General features: G+C 45.2%; 1 protein-coding gene across 2 annotated transcripts in view; it reads right to left on the reverse strand.

Annotated features, from left to right (window-relative positions):
- Positions 1–879: 879 nt before the first annotated feature.
- The window catches only part of rab5b (RAB5B, member RAS oncogene family), a 41,720-nt gene continuing 18,267 nt past the window's right edge, over positions 880–24,332 (reverse strand). Inside the window, exons 4-6 of one of the 2 annotated variants that reach the window (XM_084309981.1) lie at positions 14,988–15,110; positions 10,070–10,163; positions 880–5,829 (exon numbers count right to left, since the gene is read on the reverse strand). In XM_084309981.1, coding sequence (XP_084166107.1) covers positions 5,714–5,829; positions 10,070–10,163; positions 14,988–15,110 — 333 coding nt within the window. In that variant the 3' untranslated portion in view covers positions 880–5,713. The remainder of the gene's footprint in view (positions 5,830–10,069; positions 10,164–14,987; positions 15,111–24,332) is intronic. The other variant, XM_084309982.1, reaches the window with a different exon arrangement.

Genomic DNA, 24,332 nt, shown 5'->3' on the forward strand with positions numbered 1-24,332 from the left:
CAGTTACCTCAAACTAACCCTAATATATATAACCACACTCACTGTTACCTCGGACTGACCATAACCTTTTATCATCATAGTATAGTATCACAGTTATAGTGTTCTTAGTACCAGAGTGGGTGGCGTGATCTAGTGGTTATAGAACACGCCCCCCCCCCCCCCCCCACCACAAGCATTGTTAGTTTGACTCCCAATCATGTAATACTTTCCCCCCCTGTGGTGGATTAAGTACGACACGTTTTCTGACGAGACTGTTGGCACCTGGCAGCCAGCATGTTGCATCCTTTAACACAGAAGGAGGAAGAGGTTCAGCATTCTGCGCTCGGGGCGCCAATAGCACAGCTTTATTGAACATCACTTTACAGGTGCTGATGGAGAAAACTCCATTTCCACTGAATGAACTTCCTCATCTTTACATGACACTGAACTAACATGTGATCATTGAAGAGTGTTAATGAGTGAATGCTATTTATTATTCTAAGCGACTTTTCATGGTGAGCCAATTGTTGGTGTCCTAGAGGTGTAGCTAGGTGTTTTTTATCATTCCCACGCTGGGCGTTGTTCTTAAGTCATGTTCTGTTACCCAAGACCCAGTAGTGTAGTCTAGGGGTACACGGAGTGTACTGCTCGCAAAATCTTGAAAATGATTTGATCTTTTTGATCAGTCCAAAGCATTTAAATCTCCCCAGCTGTAAAAGTAATAAGTCATTCATATACCCATTACTGAATGCTCCGTTATGTGTGGATGCATATATTATTATTATCATTTCCCTGGCTTTCCGTCAGAAATAGTACCGCTCTACCGGGTGTAGACCACACCCCCAATGTTGCTTGGGCCACGCCCCCCCGCCCCCCAGTGTACCCCCAGCAAAAAGCTAGACTACACCACTGCTAAAACCAATCAAACACATTTATAACATTGTATAATGTCCCAGTGTTCAGGGCTGTGAGTTTGAAAATTAACCAAATGAGAGCGAATGATGGTTGTGATGAAGGGTTCACCAGGACACCAAGTATTTGTTTAAAATTAATTCAGATCAGATGAGTCCTTAAAAGAAGTAATTCCAGGTTTACAGGTGTGCTCTGGTAAAATCAACGTAGGTTACATTTTCATTAAAATTAGACATAATACATAACATACAGTGTATTTGACAAGAGCTCCATACAGTCATACAAAGAGCCAAATGTAGCCTGATGACGAGGGTGCCGAGTTACTGGTTAATGGTATAAACCAATTGGGCATATTCACACGACAGCCATTTTGCTCTTAGGTCACGCTCAGGTTGGGATCCCTTCGTACCCAACCGGAGCGTGACATCAGTGTGAATATGGTCAACGTCGAGGGAAAAGCTTTTCTCGCGCTCTGCCTATTAAAACACACACCAAAAGAAAGGCCAAAACAAAACAAGGTTCACAGGAGAGGAAAACAAACAGGGAATAGGCACTTCTGTTTTTTTTTGTATTTTCATCAAACCTTTCCATATTTTCTTTTTCAGCAAAGCCTCGCGCATCTCCGCTTCCAGAGCATGAATGCCGTTTGTCATCATCGTAATTATCGTTAAAAGCATTCAAGATTGCAATGTTATCATTTTCGTCTTAAGACACTGGACAGATGAGGTGGGACACATGAATCACAAGACGGGAAGAAAAAGTACCACACGCTCTCCTTCTGTATATGCCAGGGAGGTCTTCAGTCTCACTGATAGGCTTTCCTAGTTTCCTCATGCTCACCTCCTTCATCTAGAAACAGGGGTAAATGTCTCTTAAGGACAGGCCACAAGGTATTAAGGGGATATTCGTCCTTGGAGGACCGTCAGCCACCAGGGACCACATGTCCTCCAATCACAATTAGCCCCTCCCTCTTTATTATTTATAGTTTTGAAAATATTATTTAAGACAAGGGCTTCGGGGAACGGAAGGCCAGCTCATGTTTTGCATTAGACTTGTGGCACTCTAGCTGCATTCCATATCTCTATAGTTGATTAATCACATCTGTAACCGATGGACAAAAGATTTAACCAAAGGACATATTCCGTAAATATGTTTTGCATGAATTTAAGTACAAACGCCTCACATGTGTAGTTTGAAATGCCCCTTAAAAAAAAACAATGCAGTATTTTGTAGTTCTTTGAAACAGGAAGATAGGGGTTAGGAATAAGTTAGGAAAGGGGGGGGGGGGGTGTTAGGTTAGGGAAGAGCAGACATCTGCCAATAAATTAACAAGCGCAAATTTGAAATAGCTGCAACCTTTTTTGTGATAGGCAACTCCCATTGCCACGCCCCCTTTTAGGCAATTGGCATAAAACACACACTTGAACTCCACGCCCCAATTACAGCCTCCTAGGGCGAAACCTGTGGCATTTAAGAGGGCGGGACATTTTTGTGGACCAACTAACTGACCGACTAATCAACTAACCAACAAAGTGACCTATAAAGCTGCTGGTTGCAGCTGCAAGACTAGGCCAGCCTTGTTAAGCCGGATACATGCCGGGTTTGTTAACCCATACATGTAAACAACTGTGTGTTGCACCCAGAGTTTAATCTGTGGTAGATCCTGCAGAACAGGCACTATAATAATCAGTCTATAATAGTGTATCAATATATGTTGGGTAAGACCAATGCAGACATAATGTTATCTGGTCATTATTTTATTGTGGGCCTATATATTCCCATAGAAGTTACTTGTAAATCTCTTGTTTAAGTAGGCGTGGAAGGTGATTTTGGTGAATATAAATTAGGTGAAGAAGGAAATACGCAGTGGAAAACCAGATAAAATTACAAGACTTTGTTGAGCTTCTTCAAACCAGTGGAACTGTAGCACGTCAACATGGTTTTAGAGGCCAAAGTAGTTTTAGAGGTCAAGGCTGGCGATAGGTCCTGGATTATCAGAGGACATACAGCAGGACTTCTGAATATAGATCAGTGGTCAAGACCCTTGGAGTACGTTTGTCGTTTGACGTTTGAGAAGGAGGCCAACGACTACATGGCCATTTCCAACAAATATTTTAAAAGATAGGCAAGTGATTTTCATTGCAATTCTCTGTGTAGTGTTTATGATCGATAAGGAGGACGATTCGTAGGCCTATTGTGATGATGATGAAAACTGGTATGGTAGCTATGGCATCGGCCATCCCCTGAAATAGGGAATCATTATAAATACTGGCAAGTGGTTCAACGTTAAAGTTTGTTGTTGGTGTCGTTTATGTTGGGCAGTAGAGTATACTATGAAAACCTAGCCAGCCAAATAGTCTCGGTCCTCTTGGATAAATCCATAGGGGAATCTTTAGGTCCAGAGATTGAAAACACAGTGCAGCGTAGATGCACTCTGTTTCGGTCTAACTGGATGTGTGAAGTTATGAATTTCCTTGCATGGAATCTTGAAAATCAATGTGATCCTTTCATTGGCGCTCGCCTCTGAAGTAGCGCAGTGGGAGTGTAGTTACTCGTCAAGACGACGCAGGTGAATCGATTATTCATGTAACGCGAATTCATGTTTCTGTATTTCAAAACAGACTGATTAGAGGCAAGTTGACACTATGTACAGGTGGGACAGGAACACGCTGGGAATAATCAACGCACCGGTGTCATAGTGACAGGCAGCCGTAGTCTACAGTCTTACTTAACCCTTTCACTGCCACACGACAGAAGGTTAACCCTTTACTATCACACAACCAACGGTCGCCAGCTGTCGTGTGGCAGTGAAAGGGTTAACCTTCTGTGTATTGTCACAGTGAAAGGGTTAACCGGTTGGTAGTGCGGCGGTGAAAGGGTTAATATGCAGCAGAGAATAAAAGTGAGCAAATGGTTTTTCAGGAAGCTTCCCAGCTATATTCATAACCTCACATCTGGAGGATGTGCAACACAGGGTATCTGCAGGTTTCAACAAGTTAAATCTAAGACCTTTTTAATACCATTCAGAGCTAAATGTAATACCAATTTCACGACCATACTAGCAACGAAATAGCAACACTGAACTGGCGGCTGCACTTGCGGGCCAATTTAAATTCTTGCGCATGTCACCAAGCTCCCGGTAGCCCTGCAAAAAACAACGACTTGAATACAAAAACATTTAATATATCCCAAGTCCCATCGCTGTGGCCATAATGTGTAGCCTGCTAGCTTAGGCTCCATTGACGTGTCAGGAGATGCTACAGTATTTGTCACTGCGTGTCTTTGTGTTCCGCGACTCACCGGATCAGCGCCCCACCGGATCAATAAGGGCGAGCCAATAGTGTCAAGCACACAAGAAAACAAAGCAATGAAATCCAACGCAAGCGACCGATCGTGAGTTACTACAAATCTCTGATGATGCCAAGTGAGTGTAGCCTTAGTTAATGTCAGAAATGCACTGTACCTACTGTATGCGATATGTTTTTTGAGGGGGACAAATTCACCTCTTCTCAATAACCCCCCCTAAACCTACGCCTCAAAGTTGGCATTTTGTTCACGTGGTTCACTATTATACACAACATGCCGTTCTCACGGGTTTGAGGCTCTGTTGTGGTCCGATGCCTACATTTCCACCTCAAGCAGCGAGGTCCAGCGGCACGCCACGTTCAATTAATATTCTACGCAGAGCAGGAGATACGGCCATGCGGTGCACGATGGAAGCCGCGTGGCAAGCCGGGAGGGGTCGGTGCAGCACGTTTACCAGATCGCGTTAGCATGACGTTAAACTCGGTGCTAATCAGGTGCAAATACATCCATGGCGTGCTGGGCTCACGAAATTCAGATCAAACTGTCAAACTAGGCGTCGAGGACTGAGAGAAGGTTTATGAGTGAGAGGACACCCGGCGTCCTCCGGCGTCTCGGCTGGAATAGGTGATAATGCCCCATAAATCAGTCCGTAAGGGACATTCGCTATTGTAGGCCGGCACTCCGGGGTCCGGCGATACTTATCTCATAGTATTGTAATGCGGGGTAGCCTGTGCCCCTCTGACGTGGGTCTGTCTAAGCAGGAGTTAAGGAGGTATTAGGAGCTAAGGGGTCATTCAGGAGGAGGTCCCTTTTTATATGTGGCGGTGGGGCTGATTCACATTCAGGAAGAGGAGGGGGGGGGGGTGAAAGGTGAAAGTAAACGTTAACCTCCACAACCACTAGGCGAGTAAGTGAAAGAAATGGGCACATGGGAATCCGTCGTTCTGACGGAAAAGTTAGGTTCTTTTGTTTTTTTCTTAGCTACCTTCCCTGTCCTCGGCCACTCTGCCTCCTCATACAAGCGAATGGGACTGATTGAAATGGCCTGAGACAGAATGAAAGGGGAAACAAAACAAAAAACATTCACGATTAGTGCTAAACAACACACTACATAAAGTTTGTCACACACTTCCAAACTTTTTTCTCGCTCCTCCTCTCCCTCAGCCTCTGTCACGCCTCTCGTGCCATCTCCCTCTTTCCCCCCGAATCTCGAGAAGACGCCGGCAAAAGTCCTCGTCTCTCTCCTCCCTCTTCTCCTCCTCCCTCTTCTCCTCCTCCTCCTCCTCGCTCCCCCCCCTCTTTCTTCCTCATCTCCTCTCTTCTTTCTTTGCGCAGGCGGTCCGTCCGCGTCTGGCTGGACCGGATAGGAGGTAGGGTGGAGGGGTGGAGGGGTAGGGGGGGTGGGCGGAGGCCGGGGAGGATCCCTAAGCCTGGCCCAGCCCTGCAGATAGGCTGAAGGAGACGGGGTGGTTGGAGGGCGGAGGTGGTGTGGAGGGTGGAGCCGGGGAGGACCGACTTAGTTCCCACCGCAGCAGGCCCTGGTGGAGTGAGCGTCGGGGTCCTGGAGGTTCACGCCCCGGTGTCGCGCTGCGTGCGTGGGGTTCTGGGTGTCTGTTTTTGGCATCTTTTTCGCTAAATCGAGGAGGAAGAAGTGAAAGGTTTTCAAACATCCATAACCCATGCTGCTGCAGGTTGTTGCGTCATTAGTAAGATTCGATTAGATTACATTAGACAAATACAGTACAATGAAAAGAAGTTTGGTATCCAACCAGAATGCAAATGTAACAGTAAGGTGCAATAGTAATATACAATGTACTGGTGATTAAACTGGGTATAAAGATAAGATAAGATATTCTTTTATTGATCCCCTTGGGGAAATATATAAATTAGTACTACTGAGTAAGAGTGCTAATCAGTGTATGTACAGAGTTGTAGTATTAATATGTAGTGATTCAGGTATAAAGACAGTATGGTAGTAAGTCATACTGGCCAGCAGCGTAACTAGTAAGAGTAGGTAAGGGATATGTACAGATATAGATATAGTATCTACAGATGTGTAAAAAGGATAATAGTAGATTATAGTAGCAACTAGCAATATTATAGTACTCCTACAGCACAATAATTTAATAACTTTCTAAGACTAGTTCTTATCTAAAATGTAAAAAGGTGCTATGTGACGCAATTTACATGCATAAGTCACTTTCTATTGCCAATGTGTGAACGGATTGTAGACATATTTTCTATGTAAAGGATGGTTTTTCCAGGATGTCCCAAAGGATGATATGTTTATACGCGCTCCCAAGTGCCTCTGCTCTCTCACAGCTCAACAAGGAAATTAATGGAGCATAGAATGACAGCTAAATTAAAACTTAAAATACCGGTTCGATAACAGGCTGAGTACCATTTGCTGGAAGAGGAAACACTTTTAAAAAAAGGAACACGCCAACATTTTGGGGAATGAGCTTACCGTCTTCTCCAGAGAGAGACAAGAAGATAGATACCAGTTTCCTCTCTGTGCGTTCAGTAGAAAGCTATCTGGCTGCATGTTAGCCTAGCTTAGCACAATGAATGGAAGCGGACAGTGCCGGTTAGCCTTCGGGAGAGGTGTTAGTTGGACACTGCCTAGGCTAACCGGCACTGTCCGCTTCCATTCATTGTGCTGAGCTAGGCTAACGTGCAGCCAGATAGCTTTCTACTGAACGCACAAAGAGGAAACTGGTATCCATCTTCTTGCCTCTCTCTGGAGAAGACGGTAGGCTAATTTTCCAAAATGTTGGCGTGTTCCTTTAAACTAGGACAGGTATAACTGGAGTTTGGTAGTTTTCCTGTAGCTATTGATTTTGTGCACTCACTCTCTGGAAAGCATGAACAGTGCTTGACAGAGGGCTGCATGCTTGTTGGAGTACACAGGCGACATCAGATAAGTGGTGCTTGTCGTCAATTTGGCTGATTTGCTTCTCGTTTACAAGTCGGATTCAGACGTCATGCTGACCAGTGTTGTGTAGGGTTGAGTGAAAGTAGCAATGGTGATATCGGTGGCAATATTTAGTCATTTTGAAATGGCTGCATTTATATAGCGCTAAAAACAAAATTACAAACATCACAAAACAAACTGGTCAGACTACTGCTTGACCTTACTCCTAGAACCCACCTCACCCCTGCCCACTTTGACAACCTAGGATGGCAGAGTAGACGACAGAGTACAGCAACTTGCAATGGGCCTGGTCTACAAGATACACTACACCGATAATTTCCGATATCACATTTTAATGCCAATATCGGTAGGCCGATAATATCGGACATCCCTAGAATATAGGCTTTTTTCTATAGGCTTGCCGTGGTAGTCCACTGAGTAAATTAATTGCCTACTGACCCTTTAACAACTTATCCTTGTTAAGTTTAAGTTTCACTTGTAGAGAGGATTTAACTTCACGAGACTGAATACTAGAGAACAGATGACATGTTACAACAATGGCAGAGGATTATTTGGATTTAAACACAGTAGCAGTTCAACTGGAGAGGAGCTCAGATGATCAGTCCGGAAAAGTATGTTTCTTTTTTTTTCCCTGCGAGAGTCCGGCGGGGGAGAATGTTGGTGTGTGTGTTGGCGACGCGCGCATGTGTGTCTTTCCATTGGTTTCATTTGGTTAACATTATTGGGCGAACAATAAAACGAAAGAAAACTGTAAAATTGTAATGACCCTGCAGCTGTTCCAATGTAAATGTGCCTTCCTCCGTGCTCGCCCGCTCTGAAGTCGGACTCGGTGTGCCCGGCCACGCTCGCTGTTCTCGCACAGAACCCGCGAGTGCCTGCATGCGCAACTGGTGCGTTTGCGCTGTGAGGCGTATTCTTCGTATGGCTGCACGTACCGCACCGTGACGGCCGTGAATTCGCGGGACAAATACACGTACCGTTACACCCCTAATTTTACGTTTCTTATATCACACTCCATTAATTTCTTCATTGATGGCGAAAGAGGAAAATGACATCACTCCCACCGCTGCTCGCAACAGGCTGCAGTTCACTTAACGGCCACCGGTGTCATTAATGAGAAGGCATTTCTGACCATTCCACATACTGTAGCACCTTTAAAGGTCAACCTCCACGTTGTATTTTTGTTCAATAAACAATGTGGACTAGGCCAACAGTGGCTTTCATGAAGAAGGGGGAAAAAAAGTATTGAAATTGACCCAGTTTTAGCGTTCTTTTTTAACATTTTGTCTGCCCAACACAATCACCACGCACGTGCATATTTTAATCAATGGTTTCATAACGTGCACGTGTAATGTCGTCACAACAGGTGCAGGACAACAGGGGGCTCACCAGGGGGCGCTGAGTCACACAGCTAGTGGCAGGCAGAGAGCCTTGCTACCATAGATATATGCTTGCTACTACTAGCCGAATGGAAATGTATCCGTTTCACCTCACTATTGCTCCATGATTATAGCCATCCATCCATCTCTAAAGCTAACCACTATTTGTAAAAGCCACAACCACGTTACCATATTTGTAATAATGTAAATCATTGTGTCGTTGTACACATAGTGTTTATAACGTTAGTAGATAACATAGCTTAGCTTGGTAGCTATTGTGCTAACAACATATCCCGACATCCGGCTCGCTGGCCGGCATGAACGGCCGACCCTAAATGGTTCTCTCCTCTCTGTACACCCCGACCCGTCCCCACGGGTGCCCTGCCGGGGGGCCCATGGACGCGACGGCGGCGGAAGCCGCAGGGCGCCCGAGCCCGCAAAGGCTAGTGTTACACGATAGCTATGAGCTAACTAGCGCTGCAGGCTCCGGCGCCCTGCGGCCGCCGCTGTTGTCGAGTCCACAAGCTTCACTCGGTGCATCAGTCACGAAAGGGGCTATGATGAGCTTGGCAAGCCAGAGTAAAACACAGTTTTCATTCAATCAATCAATAACAACATTAACCAGACTCTCGTTGTGTCTATTATGCTAACGCTAACGTTACCTCATTGTGTCTATTCTACACAGATAGCCTCTCGTGTCTATCTGCTAACGTTAGCATTAGGCTAACTAACGTTACGTCCCTAACCCCCAACAACAAGCGTAACTAATCAGCGATCTTTTTGTCAGACTAAACTCTCCGCTCGGTGGCAAATTGTGTTGATGTCGGTTTTGTTTCATCAATAAATGAGGCAGAATACACAGTGACTGTATCCTTTTTTATTGCACTTGTTTCTTGCTGCAAACATACATAAGACATCCTACGCGAGACATTAAAGATGGCGGCGTTCTGTTTTCGTTCAGACTCCCCAAACAGTGACGCGTCTCTCTTCTGACCAATCAGTGGTCTGCAGTTTTTCATGTGACATTTCTGGAGCTCTCATGCTGATCACCAGCAGCCCCGCCTCCCCACACGGAGACAAACTGAGTACTTTATTTTAGTGGAAAAGCAACATTAGATTCGGCTCATTAATATGCAAGCCACACCTGTTGTGACGTCGGCGTTTGATAAGCTTTTTTGATTTGCGCGTGCATGTTATTCGTGCGTGGACCTTTTTAACTCTTTCAGAGTGGCATTTCCGGTGTCAAATGGAAAAAAATAAATAATGAAATTATATACCAATGATGTAAACTACCCATAATTGATCAGTAGGGTTTAACCTAGAGGTTGGGCTTTAAAGAAAATAAGTGTTGCATAATACAGTATACTGCCATTCCTGCACTTTGCTCCTCCACACTGGTTTAAAATGTGCTCGTCTTGTTTGGGGAAGTTTCTACAGTATAATGTGTTTCCTTATAGGACATTCACACTCTGTAAGATGTACAGTATACACTGTTCCTTATAGTTCTTACTGTACGCCTCTACAACTTGTTTACATATAGAGAACGAGGGCCACTCACCAATGGCCAGGAAGAGCTCGTTCACGTTCATGGCGGTCTTTGCCGAGGTCTCCATGAAGAGCAGGCCAGTGTCTTCAGAGTAGGTCTGCGCGTCCTGTGCCACAAGAACACATCACACAATCAGCACTGGCCTCGAAAAACTGCAGTCTTAAAAGAATGTTCACCCAAAAGATTTTATAAAAATAATAGAATAATGGAATAGAAAGCTTTGTCATTGTATATAATACAATGAAATTAGGAGCTACTCCTGATCAGTGCAGTTGAAAACAAAGTAAACAGGACAACTACACAATTCACTCCATACTACACACATCATGCACTCTATAGTACACGCATCATTCACTCTAGGGGTGGACGGTATGGTCTAAAATTTATATCACGGTATAATTTGAAGCATAGATGGTAACGGTATATATCACGGTATCAGTGTTTCCGTTAGAATAATTTGTTTTGCCTGATAGGCAGGCTATATAAAGAATGACATCCTCAAGGCATGTAGATTTATAATATTTTAACTTAAAACTAGGCTACTTTTGCGTATAAAGTCATTATATTCCAAATAAAATAAGTCCCGAGTCGAGACTCCGTGCTGCTCCCATTGCAAACAGCGGGGCTGGATGCTGGATTTTGCTAGAAGCATATGCAGCTGCAGAGCCGCAGAGCCAGGGCCGCTTTCAGGTCTGGTCACAGGCCCGCTCAACAGCACTGTGACCTGAAAGCGCCCCTGTCTCTGCGGCTCTGCAGCTGCATGCTATTCGCAAATCCACTGCTGCAGCCGTCCTCCCGCTGCAGCCGTCGTTATCATAACACTACACACATATCATGTTTACAGCAAACTGTAGTTGATCACCAGGTATGTTTTATTAACGTCGAATAATTCATATAAGAAAAACGATAGGGAGATCTCTTACCTTTCTCCACTGGTTAAAAATGCCAGGAACTGAAATTGAAACTTACTGTGCGCTGCGGTGATATGTGTTTATTATGAAATGACAATTGCGTGTTGACACGCCCACTGCGTGAAGCCTCCTAAATAACTTTTTCCAGTTTGCACATATCTATTATCTATGACTAATTATATCTATTTTTAGGGGCAAATGCAATTGAAATAGTCACGCTGTGGTTACATGACGTCATTGCTATTTTAGAGCTGCTCTACCGGTTACACGGTATAGTCAAAATCCATACCGTAGAGCAAATTCATACCGTTTATACCGTATACAGTTTATACCGTCCACCCCTAATTCACTCCATACTACACACATTATTCACTCCATACTACACACATCATTCACTCCACACTCCAAACAAACATTTTATCGAAGCTGGTCATCTATTTGAGAATAGCCATGTAGGGCCACCTGGTGGACAGGATCAGAAGCCCTGTACATTCCCTGTGCAGATAGGAAACGATTTTCAGTTTCATTTACAACCCTTGTGTGTAAACTCTGTTCTTGAAGCACTTCAAGCCATTGATACCAGGAAATCAACTGGAGAGGATGGGTTGGATCCTTTTTTCCTCAAACTAGCTGCACCATTGGTTTAGGAGCAAATAACACACATTTAATCTTTCACTACTAACAGGTGTGGTTCCTGTTGCCTGGAAAACAGCCCATGTGACCCCCTTGCATAAAGGGGGGGATAAAAGTGACCTAAATAATTCCAGACCAATCTCCAAGTTATCCTGTCTAGCAAAAATCCTGGAGTCATTGGTAAACAACCAACTTAAAACATTAATCACAAAGCACTCTATATTAAACCCACACCAATCTGGTTTTAGAGAAAAAGTCTCAGCGGCTACTGTAGTTATAAATTACATTGTATCAGCCCTTGACAAAGGAAAGCATTGTGCTGCCCCGTTTGTAGATTTGTCTAAGGCGTTTGATACTGTTGCCCACCTTCTCCTATTACAAAGATTACTGTGTTGATTAGAGTGTTGGCTAGAGCTGCCGCGGTATTGATTATTTCCTTACCGCACAAATTTGCAAAATATTTCCTACCGCCGCGGTTATTACCGCATGCACACAAAATTTAAAAAAAGTTTGAATGCATTTTTTTTTTTAGTAGTAGTCTACTCTTTATAGCATATAGCCTGACTCTAGTCTAAATGTCTATTTTTAGAGGATGACTTTGCAGCATGAATATTGTTTGGGATTCGGCAAGCACGCATTAGTTATTGAAAGTGAAACACGGATTCGAAGTTTACCCTCTGGTCGTGCACCGTTCACTCGGTGACGCGGGCAGGGGTGGTTACCCCTAACCCCCCCGACCCTTTCTTATTATTATTACTATAAAGTTACTACTTTATAATAAAGGCATTCGTTTTGTGGCATTAACATTATATAGTTATACGTTCAATAACAGCGTATTTACCGGACAATAGCAAGGCAAGCAATACTCTATTCATATCTCAGTTCCTTTCTTTGCTCAGAGCGTGCCGAGTTGTCCCATTCTGCGGTCTGTTAATAAAGTTTTCAATCAGACAAGTGTATAGAACGAAGGGCTTTTATTATAACATTCGTTGCAGACAGTAAAATCATTATGTCTCGTTTAGTACTCCTTAGGAGCGATCGTAGTCCACTCCGGCGGAGAGTTAAAGCTAACGTTATTAGCCGTGTTGTGATGATCTGACATTCAGGAAGTAAAAACCTAATACGCGCTTGCCGATTGGTGGTGACGCTACAACGTGTGACGCGTCTCTCTTCTGACCAATCAGTGGTCTGCAATGTTTCACGTGACTTTTCTGGTACCCAATAGGGTCGCTTGGAACCTCGATAGATGAGTAGGGTATATCTGCAGAGCCGCAAGCCCAACGAGAGGCGGGTAATTTATTATTATTATTATAAAAAACAGCGGTGACGCGGTATTCAGCCTACTCTGCGGTGGCCGTGATGTAACAGCGATACCGCGGTAATGCGGTAATCGCGGCAGCTCTAGTGTTGGCTTTGATACAGGTGCCTGCAGTTGGTTTCAAAACTATTTATCAGAAAGATTTCAGTGTGTGAAAATGGGAAATGCCCAATCAGAGCTTCTACCCATCACAAAAGGTGTTCCACAGGGATCAATCCTGGGCCCCGTCTTATTTACCATTTATATTAATAATATTGTCTCATCTCTGAGCAGCTGTCAAAGCCACCTTTACACGGATGACACAGTTCTCTGTCTATTGTACTGCTGATTCTGTGCAACTGGCCACTAAATATTTACAACTCTCCTTTGACGCCTTGCAAGATGCAATTATTAGTCTAAAAATTGGTGCTTAATGCCAGTAAAACTAAATTCATGTTGTTTTCCAAAGCCAAAAATATTGTTTATAGTGACTTGCATATCTACTCTGAACGGTTCTGATATCGAGAGAGTTTCAGAATACAAATACCTTGGTATTTGGATTGATGAAGGACTTACATTTAAATACCATGTGGGCGTTCTCGCCAGTAAATTACAGAAAAATATTGGCTTTTTTATAGAAATGGAGCCAGCTTCCCTATCATTAGCAGAAAGAGAGTTGTTGAGAGTTGTTGAAGCAGTGTTCCTATCTGTTTTGGATTACGGAGATGTGATTTATAGACATGCAGCGGCTTCCACTCTTAAGCCCCGAGACTCTGTTTACCATTCAGCCATTAGATTTATCACCAGTGGTAGTTATGGTACTCACCATTATATCCTATATAATAAGGTTGGGTGGGCCTCTCTGACAGAGACGTAAGTTGCATTGGAATCTTTTTATTTATAAAGCCATAATTCACTCCATACTACACATATCATTCACTCCATACTACACACATATCATTCACTCCATACTACACACATCATTCACTCCATACTACACATATCATTCACTCCATGTTACATACACATATCAATGTGAATATACAGTAGAAATAATTAGAATTCGAGTGCCATCAATCCATCCAGATAGTTTTTGAGATAACTGCCGTAGAGATGTCTGCTTCACTCCAATACAATGTAGCTGAACGGCACAGGGTTTCTGGCACTCAAAGCCAAAAGGTACATTTGAAAGCCTTGTGGCGCTTTGAGAGCCACAAACCCTGTGTCATTAAACTCCATTGTATTGGAGCGATGGGCAGATTTCCCAAACTCAGAACATCACACCAGAACTTTCTGGATTGATAGATAGCGCTCCGGATAAGAGGAGAAATATGTTGACAACGACACGCAGGACGAGGCATGTACAGTATCATGGCACTGTCATGGGGAAAATGCTAAGTGTTAGGAGCATTTATACTCCGACGTCACAGTGGTCGTGAAGGCTGCGGCGAGCCTACCGGCGACGCCCACATGCAGCCGGCCAAAATCTTTACTGCGCCTCAAATCTGACGTGCACAGCACAGAGCTGCAATTGGCCGCTGGGCTGGGCCGTGTACGTGTTCCTCTGACGTACTTCCGTAGTTACCATTTATCATTTCGGAAGCTCGGTCGGAGCATTCCATTATCGATTGTGATTAACTACATTACAAACACGGACCAAATCGAAGAAAGACTGGCGGAGGAAGTCCGAAAATATAGCCATTTGTACAACATAACACCGCCACCTTGTGGGTGCCCCAGTGGCACACCACGTACATGTGCTTGCAATTTGCAACGTCCTGGGTTCGAATCCGGCCCAGGGACATGTGTTGCAGGTCCTCCCAATCTCTCTCTCTCTCTCCTGTCCCGTCAATAAAAAGCACTTAAAAATGCCCTAAAAAATATCTTTAAAAATAAAATAGGAACATCACCACCTAGTGGTTTGGTGGTACACTGCAACCAAATGCGTGATCATGGAAGTATGTCGGTCTAGCTCCCACGCGCTAAATATCGTTGAAGCACATCTCAGCCCTGAGGCAGAATCTTCCCTTCATAGACATCCGTGCTTCACCCCGTCCAGCCTGTATCTGACTGGAACAGAGTACATTACCTCATACTCTACTAGTCTCTTCTCTGCCAGGTCAGCCTTGTTCCCAGCCAGGGCGATGACGATGTTAGGGCTGGCCTGCCTCTGGAGCTCCTTCACCCACGCCTTGGCTCGCTCAAACGTCTCCTGCACGAACACACAGGACCGGGGTTAACTCCTTACTCACTCTTGCTGCATTAGAGCCAGTCTCAGAAACATGTCGAGTCATACATTTATTACAAGACCAATTCATATATATATGTAACGGTTGTGACATCGTCACCTTAAACTTCGATGCCCTGAGGGAGTTTCGAACCCGTGCTCTCCCACACCGAGGGCAACAGCACAGACCGCTATACCAAGAAGTGAACTCACTGCTTTGTAACGTGTCTATGTGTCTTTTGAGGATGAGAGTGAGTTTAACCCATAGCACCGCTACTCGCCCCAGTCACTTCACAACATCGTGACTGCACTTCGCGGTACCATCCGTTATATATCGTATAGCTTACGCTCTGCTCTTAGTGGAACTGTCCCTTTATCCAATCTAATAATGAATAATTTTCTCCACATGCACACACCCATCCGCCTGGCCACACCCACATCCGCTCCTCTACATAAGCAGGGTTGTGGCCACACCATCAGCTCCTTCCCTATTCTTACCACCGAAAAAGTGTCTGTAGCACACCACTTTAGAGTTTAGTGCAAAATAAGTTGTTGGAAAGGAGCTACGTTGACATTGTATCTTTGTTTTTTCTCTCTTGCAAATTTCCGAAAAAGCAAAGAGATAATGTCTTCACCGTCGGAGGGTCTAGAGACTCTAGACGGTTACAACGCTACCCTCCACCAGCGCTTCACTATCGCGGCGTCCTCCGTGCGTCGTGGGGAGTCTCTGGTTCCACGGTCATGGCAGCCAGGTGCACCTGGGGGGCGCCCGGAGGAGAGTGTGCCTCGCCGAGGGGCCGTTGAGCCCCCATCTCCTGTGAGGTGGCCGGGTTCCGGCCCTGGTTCCCCCGCCAGGGGACAGTCGGCCGACAGTTCCTTTGGTGGCCGAGGATTTGCGTCTCAGACTCTTCGCCTCGCTCTCGCCGTAAGACGGCGAGCAGCGGGGGTGAACGGCCTGGTTTTAGTGTTGTGCTGGAGCCGAGCAAGAGTTCTGGAGCCGAGCGATAGCCGCCAGGAAGGAGCACGCCCTGGCCACAACTAAAGTGTTTCTGTCAGTAGGCTTGCGAAATAAATCTGTATGGATAGTGTTCCCCTCCTTGATGACCAAAACATCCAAGAAACTGATGCTGCTGGGGCTGGCCTATAGAGTGAAGCTCAAATTGGAGTTAGCTGCGTTGAGATACTTACACTGGCACATCATCAACTCTGATCCCAAACTCCAATCTGTCTTCAAGGAACCTCCCACCGTAGTCTACAAACACCCCCCCAACCTGAGAAACCAACTAGTGAGATCCTACAGCCCACCCACTGCTCACAGACCCACGTTCCTTGATAACACCCCGGATGGGAACTACAAGTGTGGCAACTGTGCACAATGTGGTTACACTATTAAGAGCAAAACCTACACACATCCACTTAATTGTAAAACTCTGAGTTTGCGGCTTCATCACCTGTAGCTCCACTCATGTCATCTACCTAATAAAATGTCCGTGTGGCCTGAGCTATGTAGGCAAAACCAACCGGCAACTCAAAACACGCATCAGCGAACACCGCAGAAACATCAGATGTGGTGATGAACATAACCCAGTTACAGTACATTTTAGACAGGCAGGACACAACATCAGCACATTAAAAGGTACACAGGCATTGAAAAGGTAGAGAGACCAGCCAGAGGAGGAGACCATGGCAAACTACTTTTGCAGAGAGAAACCTATCATATACACACCCTTCAGACTATGGCCCCTATTGGACTTAATGAAGAGTTTGACATTAAACCCTTCCTGTAAAATTTGTAAATACACACATTCTGTCTGGTTCTGTTTTTAAAGGGGAACTATTTTACTATTTCTTTCACTATTTGGGCACTTTTACACAATTCCTGTAAGTTTATGGAACACCTGTAATTTTGAATTTTTTTTAATTCATTGTTTTGTATTTCTAATCAAGTCCTCAAAAACAGCATTTTTCTACCTCAAGATCCTAAGCCGTTTTGAGGCTGGGCTCCAACCACAATGGTAAGTTACTGACTCGCCTGAACATTATCATGCAGCGGTGTCTTTCTGACATCACAAATCAGCACATTTTCAGATGACTCAGTTCAGTGAGGGTGAATATTGTGAGAGGAGAATTGGAAGAATGCGCCAATATGATAATTAGAGACATAGATCATATTAATATAAGTCCACATAGCTAGGAAACAATGCTAAACACTGAAAAAGTCCATTTATAAGATAGTTCCCCTTTAAGTTCTCATTATATATTTTTTTTTCTCTATTTTACATGTGAAAGTGTGTTACATCTAACTACTACTGTTATTGTAACTACCGTAAATCCTCAAATATAAGACGGGTATTCTATTTACCTCAGCTGCAAAGAGCACCAGGCCTTTTTTAGAGAGAGGCTTATATAAGAGGCAGGCCTTAATTTCTAAAAATGACACTCATGGACATAATCCCTTCATTTTCAGACTTTTATTGCATTATTATTATTTTTGTAATACGTACATTGTCTGTCTACATTTATTTAGACTAGAATTGGTATTTAAATATTTTGATTTGATTTGATTTGAAATCTTTATTTCGAACATGCAATGAATACAAACAAACAATAACAAAAGCAAAACAACTCAATCTACATGTTCGAAAAGGAGTAGGAAGAAGTATACACTTATTTAATCCTACCCTATATTGAGTGCAGTTGAGTAATTGTGGGATTAACGTAATTCACACACTGAAGTTGGAACTGTCTATACTAGGTTGTGGGGTCCGGGGACGGTTTAGCGTGTGGTACCTTCTCGACTTCCTCAGTTGAATCGAGTTGTTTACATGCAGTAGCTTTAGCTACTAACGTTATCATAGCATCATGGTCTGTAATGTGTCAACTGGACAACGCCAGCCTCGTCTGCCAATGCCATATAGATAGCGAACGTATGGCGGCTAGCGCTAAAGCTAACCAGAGGGAAACGTTAATGTACGGTAGTCAGTGTAGCGGGAGGCAGCACTTGCTTTCCATTGGCAAGAGTTTCTCATTCTATATCACGGCACGAAAAAAAATTTAAACTTTTTTTGCGACCTTATATTAGAGACCGGCCTGTGTTTGTCTAAATGTATCAACCCCCCCCGCCCCCCCCCCCCCCCCCCCCCATTATAAGAGGCCCCTCCTTTATCGGAGGTCCCTCCTCTATTTGAGGATTATATAATATCGGACATCCCTAGTTAGATGATTTAACAGAAGGTTTTGTAGATACAGTACTGAATTCTGCCATCTTTTTTATAATGTAAATTTCACCACCATTTATCATCGTATTGCAACACAGTCTTTTGCAAGACGTTCACAGAAAGGTAGAGAAACTAACTGCGTTCTGTTTTATGGCAATAACATTCAGGTTTGTGGGAGATAATCCCAAAAAATAAGAGAAATAAAAAAGTCAATCCAGAAATCAGATGATTGACAGGGGCTGGTGTGAGCTGGGTAGGGTAGTTTTTCAAAATTCGAAAGCCCTGAGTCTCTTCCTTCAAAAGACTACACTCACTTTTGGCTGTGCCACTTCCTCCTGTCAATATGCGCCAGTTTCCGACTCAATGCCCTGAGATTTCTATAATCTTATATATCACTAATAACAGTTAAAATAATTGGTAAACAAACATAATGCTGAAAATATACACTTTTACTGTATATCTCGGGCTTAAGAGGTCAACCCTGTGAGTCCCAAATTAAAAAGACATTAGCAACTTCAGAGGCCAGAGGGTGGGACATATAAACACATTTACTATCAAATAGCATTGTGAGGCTGAACAACAGGACCAATTGACTATACATGTGCTTAAACATTTTTAAATAAACACTTTTTTTAAATGGCTAAAAGTGATTTTGTAATTTTGCAACAGTGGGTCTCACAGGGTACTTTTAACCCTGTGAGGCCCAAATAAAAAAGACATTAGCAACTTCAGAGGCCAGAGGGTGAGACCTATAAACACATGAAGGGTGCCATGACTGAAAAAAAAGTTGAGAAACGCTGGTATATGGTGTGGCTCTTTGTGGTACCACAGTAATTTTTGTGGCTCTTAGTCTCCGACTGGTTGGCCACCCCTGCCCTAGTATGTATATATACCCCACCCCTTTTCACATGTTGGTGACACTTGAAAAAGGCCACAGGCCGAAACGTTGTGTTAAATTGAATTAAAACTTGGGAACACTGCAGACGGTGTGCTGACTTGTTTTTACAACTTTACACTCTCATCCAGTGCCACCTTTGGCTGGAGCAGGCGCGGGTGCCGGACCAGAGGAGGATTCCGCTGCTGACGGCCCCCCTCTCCGATGCTGGACTATTCGGGTCGGCCATGCAGCAGATGGAGGAGCGCTCCGTGCTCCAGCCCCATTTCCACCGACCCGATGCCACCGGTGATGTCCGGAGGAAGCAACGCCGGCAGAGGCCTGCGGCCGTTGCCACCATCACTGCCGCCGCTCCTGGGCCTTCCTCCCAGAAGGCCTGGAGTGGAGGGAGTGCCGCGACCGCTGCAGCCAGTCGTCCCCAGCACCGTCCGTCCGGGCCGGCTCCCCGTGGGGGCAAGCGGCGCTCTGCATGCGGCGCTAGTGACTCCCCTGTTTGCCCCCCGCCCCCCCCCCCCCCAACATATAATTTTGTTATTAAATAAAAAAGTCCCTCCTGGTGAGGGAGTTTTTTGTTACAAAACGTGTGTTTATTCACTATATATATTCGGGATACGGTGTAAAACCATCACCTACTGTGGGGTTGTGTGCTTGCTTAGGGAGTGGGGCAGTTTTCTTTGAAAATTGTTTTTTGGTCGATCTATATGTGTGCTTAGCAAGGCCTGTGGCTAGCACTCTGTCGAAAGACTTGTCTTCTCTCATCATAAAAGACGGCGTTCTTCTTGCAGTAGTAAGAGTGAACTTTACCTTTTTTATTATCTGAGGGGGTTGTGTGTGTTCATGTTACATTTAGGAAACGTGGCATCGAGTCCACAAGTCCACAACTAGGTTGAGTGTTAGCCTACAGAAGTGGTCACATATGTAGCTATTGTACCGAGGTCTTTGGACCCTCTCTTTAACGTCCCTTGTTTTTTCTTTACTTGGTAAAGGTGTAAAAATGCAGGTGGCAAGTTCACACATGAGCCTAAGCCTTGTATAAAAGCCTGTTTTTTGCACAAACGAGTTTATCGTCTGTGGCTGGGGTGCAAACTGTTAAGCTTTACCCTAGAGGTATATGCGCTTTTCATGTAGCATGCTAGACAACTGGTTGCATCGTATCCGGGGTGTGGGGTCATAGGGGGTGAACTGATAAACCCCTCCCCCCTTTTTACTGATTGGCCAGGGGGTTGGACCTCCTATACGTCGGTCTCCCTGTCGAGCTGTGGGGTCAGCGCGTCACAGGGAGGGGAAGGGGGGGTTGGAGTTTCCTGGTCCCACACCATATTAGGATAAGTGGGTCACGGGATTTCCACGGCCATGGAATACGTCACTGGGCGCGTTTCTATTGGCCATGAGACTTCCGTGAGTTCTTTCAGGCTCCGTACTACGGACCACTGTCATTGTCAAGGTTGGGTGATGCGATGCATTGAGAACAGTTTGTTTTCTGCTCTGCTCTCTATTGGAATGTGTGCCTTTGGTCACTTGGCTCAATAATTACATATTTTTCAATTGTTACTCACGTGGAGGTCTCTCTGGGGGATTCTCTGTCTTTCCCTCTTGTGTACAGAGTGGTTTTACCCTCAGACGCGTCATATGGGATCCATATCTGTGTCTTATTGACCGGCTTCCTGTTGCTCGTCCCAGACAGCATGGAGGGAATGTTGTCTGGTTTTCTTATTAGAATTGACCATTGATGTGTTTTTGGGTCTCGTGTACATAGAGCTGGCCCTGGGTGCTTTCGGTGTGAAACCACGTTATGGGCTGGCGCGCCTTGGTTGCCCGTTTGATAGAAACAGCGTTTTTTTTATGCAGGCGGCTGGGAAGGTGATTTTTTATCTCTACCGAGCGCCAGTGTACTAGGTTAGACTCGACGGCTCACGTTCATCTCCGGGGGGAGATGACGGGGTAGATCAATACATTGGCGGAGGGGTCTCACGCCCATGGGGTGGGCCACCAGGTGCAGTGCATTCACGTGCTCTTGGTGGCGCCCTCTGTGATGTTTTGGATCGACGCGCGTACCTACCCCCCTCTTAGGACTGGTGATGGTGGCGTGACTAGGACACAGGACTGGTTCTGGTCGCGCCAGACCAGGTCAGTTAACCCATTGTCCGGCGGGGGCGCAGATCTGCTGTTCTGGTACCCCGAAGGACTTTGTGCTTTTCCGGGGGGAAAATGTCGGGTCGGCTTCAGAGTGGCGTGCCAAGGGGGGAAGGGCCTGCTCTTGATTTGGGCCCTGTCCGATACGCTGGCGATGTGGGGGATGGTGTCACCAGTGACCGTTTGGTGGGGTCCCGATGCTACGGCATCGTTGGCCTCACCGGGCCCCCTTTTTCAGGGGGTCCTGGCCCTCAGGTTGTTCCTAGGGCAGGGTCCTCCTCCGCGCTCCGCTGCTACGGCCTTGCCAGAGGGTTGGGTTCTTGACCTTCGACCCTGTGATGTTGGGGGCTGTGACGGGGGTGTTTTGCTTCCCGTCCGTTCCCTGGTGGCATGTGGGATGCGCGCCTGAGTGGTCGCGGGTCCTTCTGTGTGAAGGTAAGTCCCACGGTCTGCTCACCCTGTGCGTTTTGAGGTGCTAAACCCTCATCGCACATTCAGATCCGATTCCCTCCCGTCCTCCTCTAGGGGGGTCCAGGGGGCTCGGGTCCTCCCCGGTTCTGATGGTTGTGGGGGGCCTCAGCTGGTACATTTGTCGAGCTCTGTGTTCCACTAAGAGCAGAGCGTAAGCTATACGATATATAACGTAAGGTTATTCTATAACCCTAGTTATATGAGTATAGCGAGCGCTCTGCTCCGACTCACTGAGGACCCCGTGGTCTTCGCCTTCGTGGTGAAAGACTTGGGAAGGAGCTGATGGTGTGGCCACGACCCCGCTTATGTAGAGTAGCGGATGTGGGTGTGGCCAGGCGGATGGGTGTGTGCATGTGGAGAAAATTATTCATTATTAGATTGGATAAAGGGACAGTTCCACTAAGAGCAGAGCGCTCGCTATACTCATATAACTAGGGTTATAGAATAACCTTACATTACATATATATACACACACATACACACAGTCAGGTCCATAAATATTTGGACATCGACAAATTTTTCTAAATTTACTAGTCTACATTTTGGCTCCGTGTACACCACAATATAATTGAAATGAAACAATCAACAAGCCCCTTAACCCTTTCCGTGCCGGAGCTCGGTGCCACGGAACCTCCTTGAATGCCGCCACCAACTTCAATGTTAGCGTTAAAAAACGCCTAATCTATGTTTTAAATTATGGCTATGTGTCTAATCTGCCCGTCGCTTATCAATGACTCGTTTGCAGTCAACATTGTCGAAACGGATTGTTTTTTTATCGGTTCATTTTCGTTTTATAGCATTTTGAAAAGCCCTCGTTTTCAAGGAAAATATAAAGATTCCGTGATAAAAGACATTTACTGGAATATTCTAGAATACACAAAAACTGTCATTTTTCGGCCTATTTATGAATCGTTTTCAAATAAACGCTAGATTATCGATAGTATATGTGTACGTATGCACGCAAGCTGAAAAAAACGATTCTCTTATTTCCTCATCAGCGATCACAGCCAAATCACACATAGGGGACACGCGGTTATCTCAGCGAATACAGCACCGATTACCCCAAGACTGGTAACGTAGACTCCTTACCTTAGATCAGATGTTCTCCAAAAAGATTATTCCAATTCCTGATCGCCATTCCAAATATCGATCATGCTTATTGATTGATTATTGGCTGCTGTAAATATATATTCCAGGCTGATTTCAGTCCCGCGATCAGATCACTCTTGAGCAGACTGCTCACCAGCACAAGGAGCCAGTTGGCTCCACCTCTACAGATCTACAGATCCCAGGTCAGTCTAAGCGACTGACCTGCAGTTACACAGGGATAGACGATAGGGGGCGCTTTTTTCCAATCTGAGCTCCTGTAGGGGCTGGTGTACCAACGGGAGACTCTGTTGATGAAATCTGAATTCAGATCGCTAATAAAAAAATAAAACGATAATAATCGTTGTCGGCACTCAGTGGGGGGGCTAATAAAACGAGTTATGACGTCGCTGGCACTCAATGTGTTAAAAAGGAGGAGGCACGTATAGAAATACCCTCAAATTAAAGCTGAAAGTCTATTATGTCAAAGTTTTGATCCTTGGAGACTTTAACATTCATGTATGCTGCCCTTCCAAGCCTATGGTGTTAGACTTTCTACATCCGATTGACTCGTTTGGTCTCTCCCAGCTCGTCACTGACTCTACCCACAGGTTGGGCCATACACTAGATCTAGTGTTAACATCTGGTTTTCCAGTGTTGTTTAATCATAACAAATGCATGTTCATCTGATCATCTTGCTGTTGTGTTACCTTATCTCTGTCACTCCCCACACCCAAATCCCCTCCCCCTGCACGTCTCTCTCGCAACATTAACCCCTCGACTGCCAGTAAGTTCTCCACTGCCTTCATAGCTGCCGCTAACACCTGCACTATTGAAGCCTCTCCCTCCCATCTTAGCACTGAAGAGCTTACATCCCTTTTCAACACCACCTGACTCTCCACTCTAGACTCTGTAGCCCCCCTTAGACAGAAAAAACCTAAGCCTAAAGGGCAGCCCTGGCTCAATGATAACACCAGAGCCCAGAGAAAAGAGTATAGAAAGGCAGAGCGGAAGTGGAAACGTGACAAACTTCAAGTCTCACTTGAAATGCTTAGGGACAGTCGCATTAACTACCAGCTAGCGGTTAAAGCGGCGAGAATCACATATTTTTCTGACCTCATCAACAACTCCCACAACCCCAGGACCCTGTTCACTACCATCAACTCTCTCATTAGCCCCCCCCAGTACCTGCCTGGATGTGTCCCCAACTAAGTGTGAGGAATTCTAAGAAAATTTCACAACCAAAGTTGAGGATATCAGAAGGAACATCTCACCCCCCACACGTAACTTAGCTGTCCCTCTGGTCTGCTCATCCACACTGACCTGCTTTCAGCCCTTCAGTCTACTCACCCTCGCAGAGATAGTTTCCTCTATGAAACCTGCAACCTGCCCCCTTGACACTGT

The sequence above is a fragment of the Notolepis coatsorum genome (assembly GCF_963971535.1).
Source record: "Notolepis coatsorum genome assembly, chromosome: 3".
In the NCBI taxonomy this organism is placed as follows: domain Eukaryota; kingdom Metazoa; phylum Chordata; class Actinopteri; order Aulopiformes; family Paralepididae; genus Notolepis; species Notolepis coatsorum.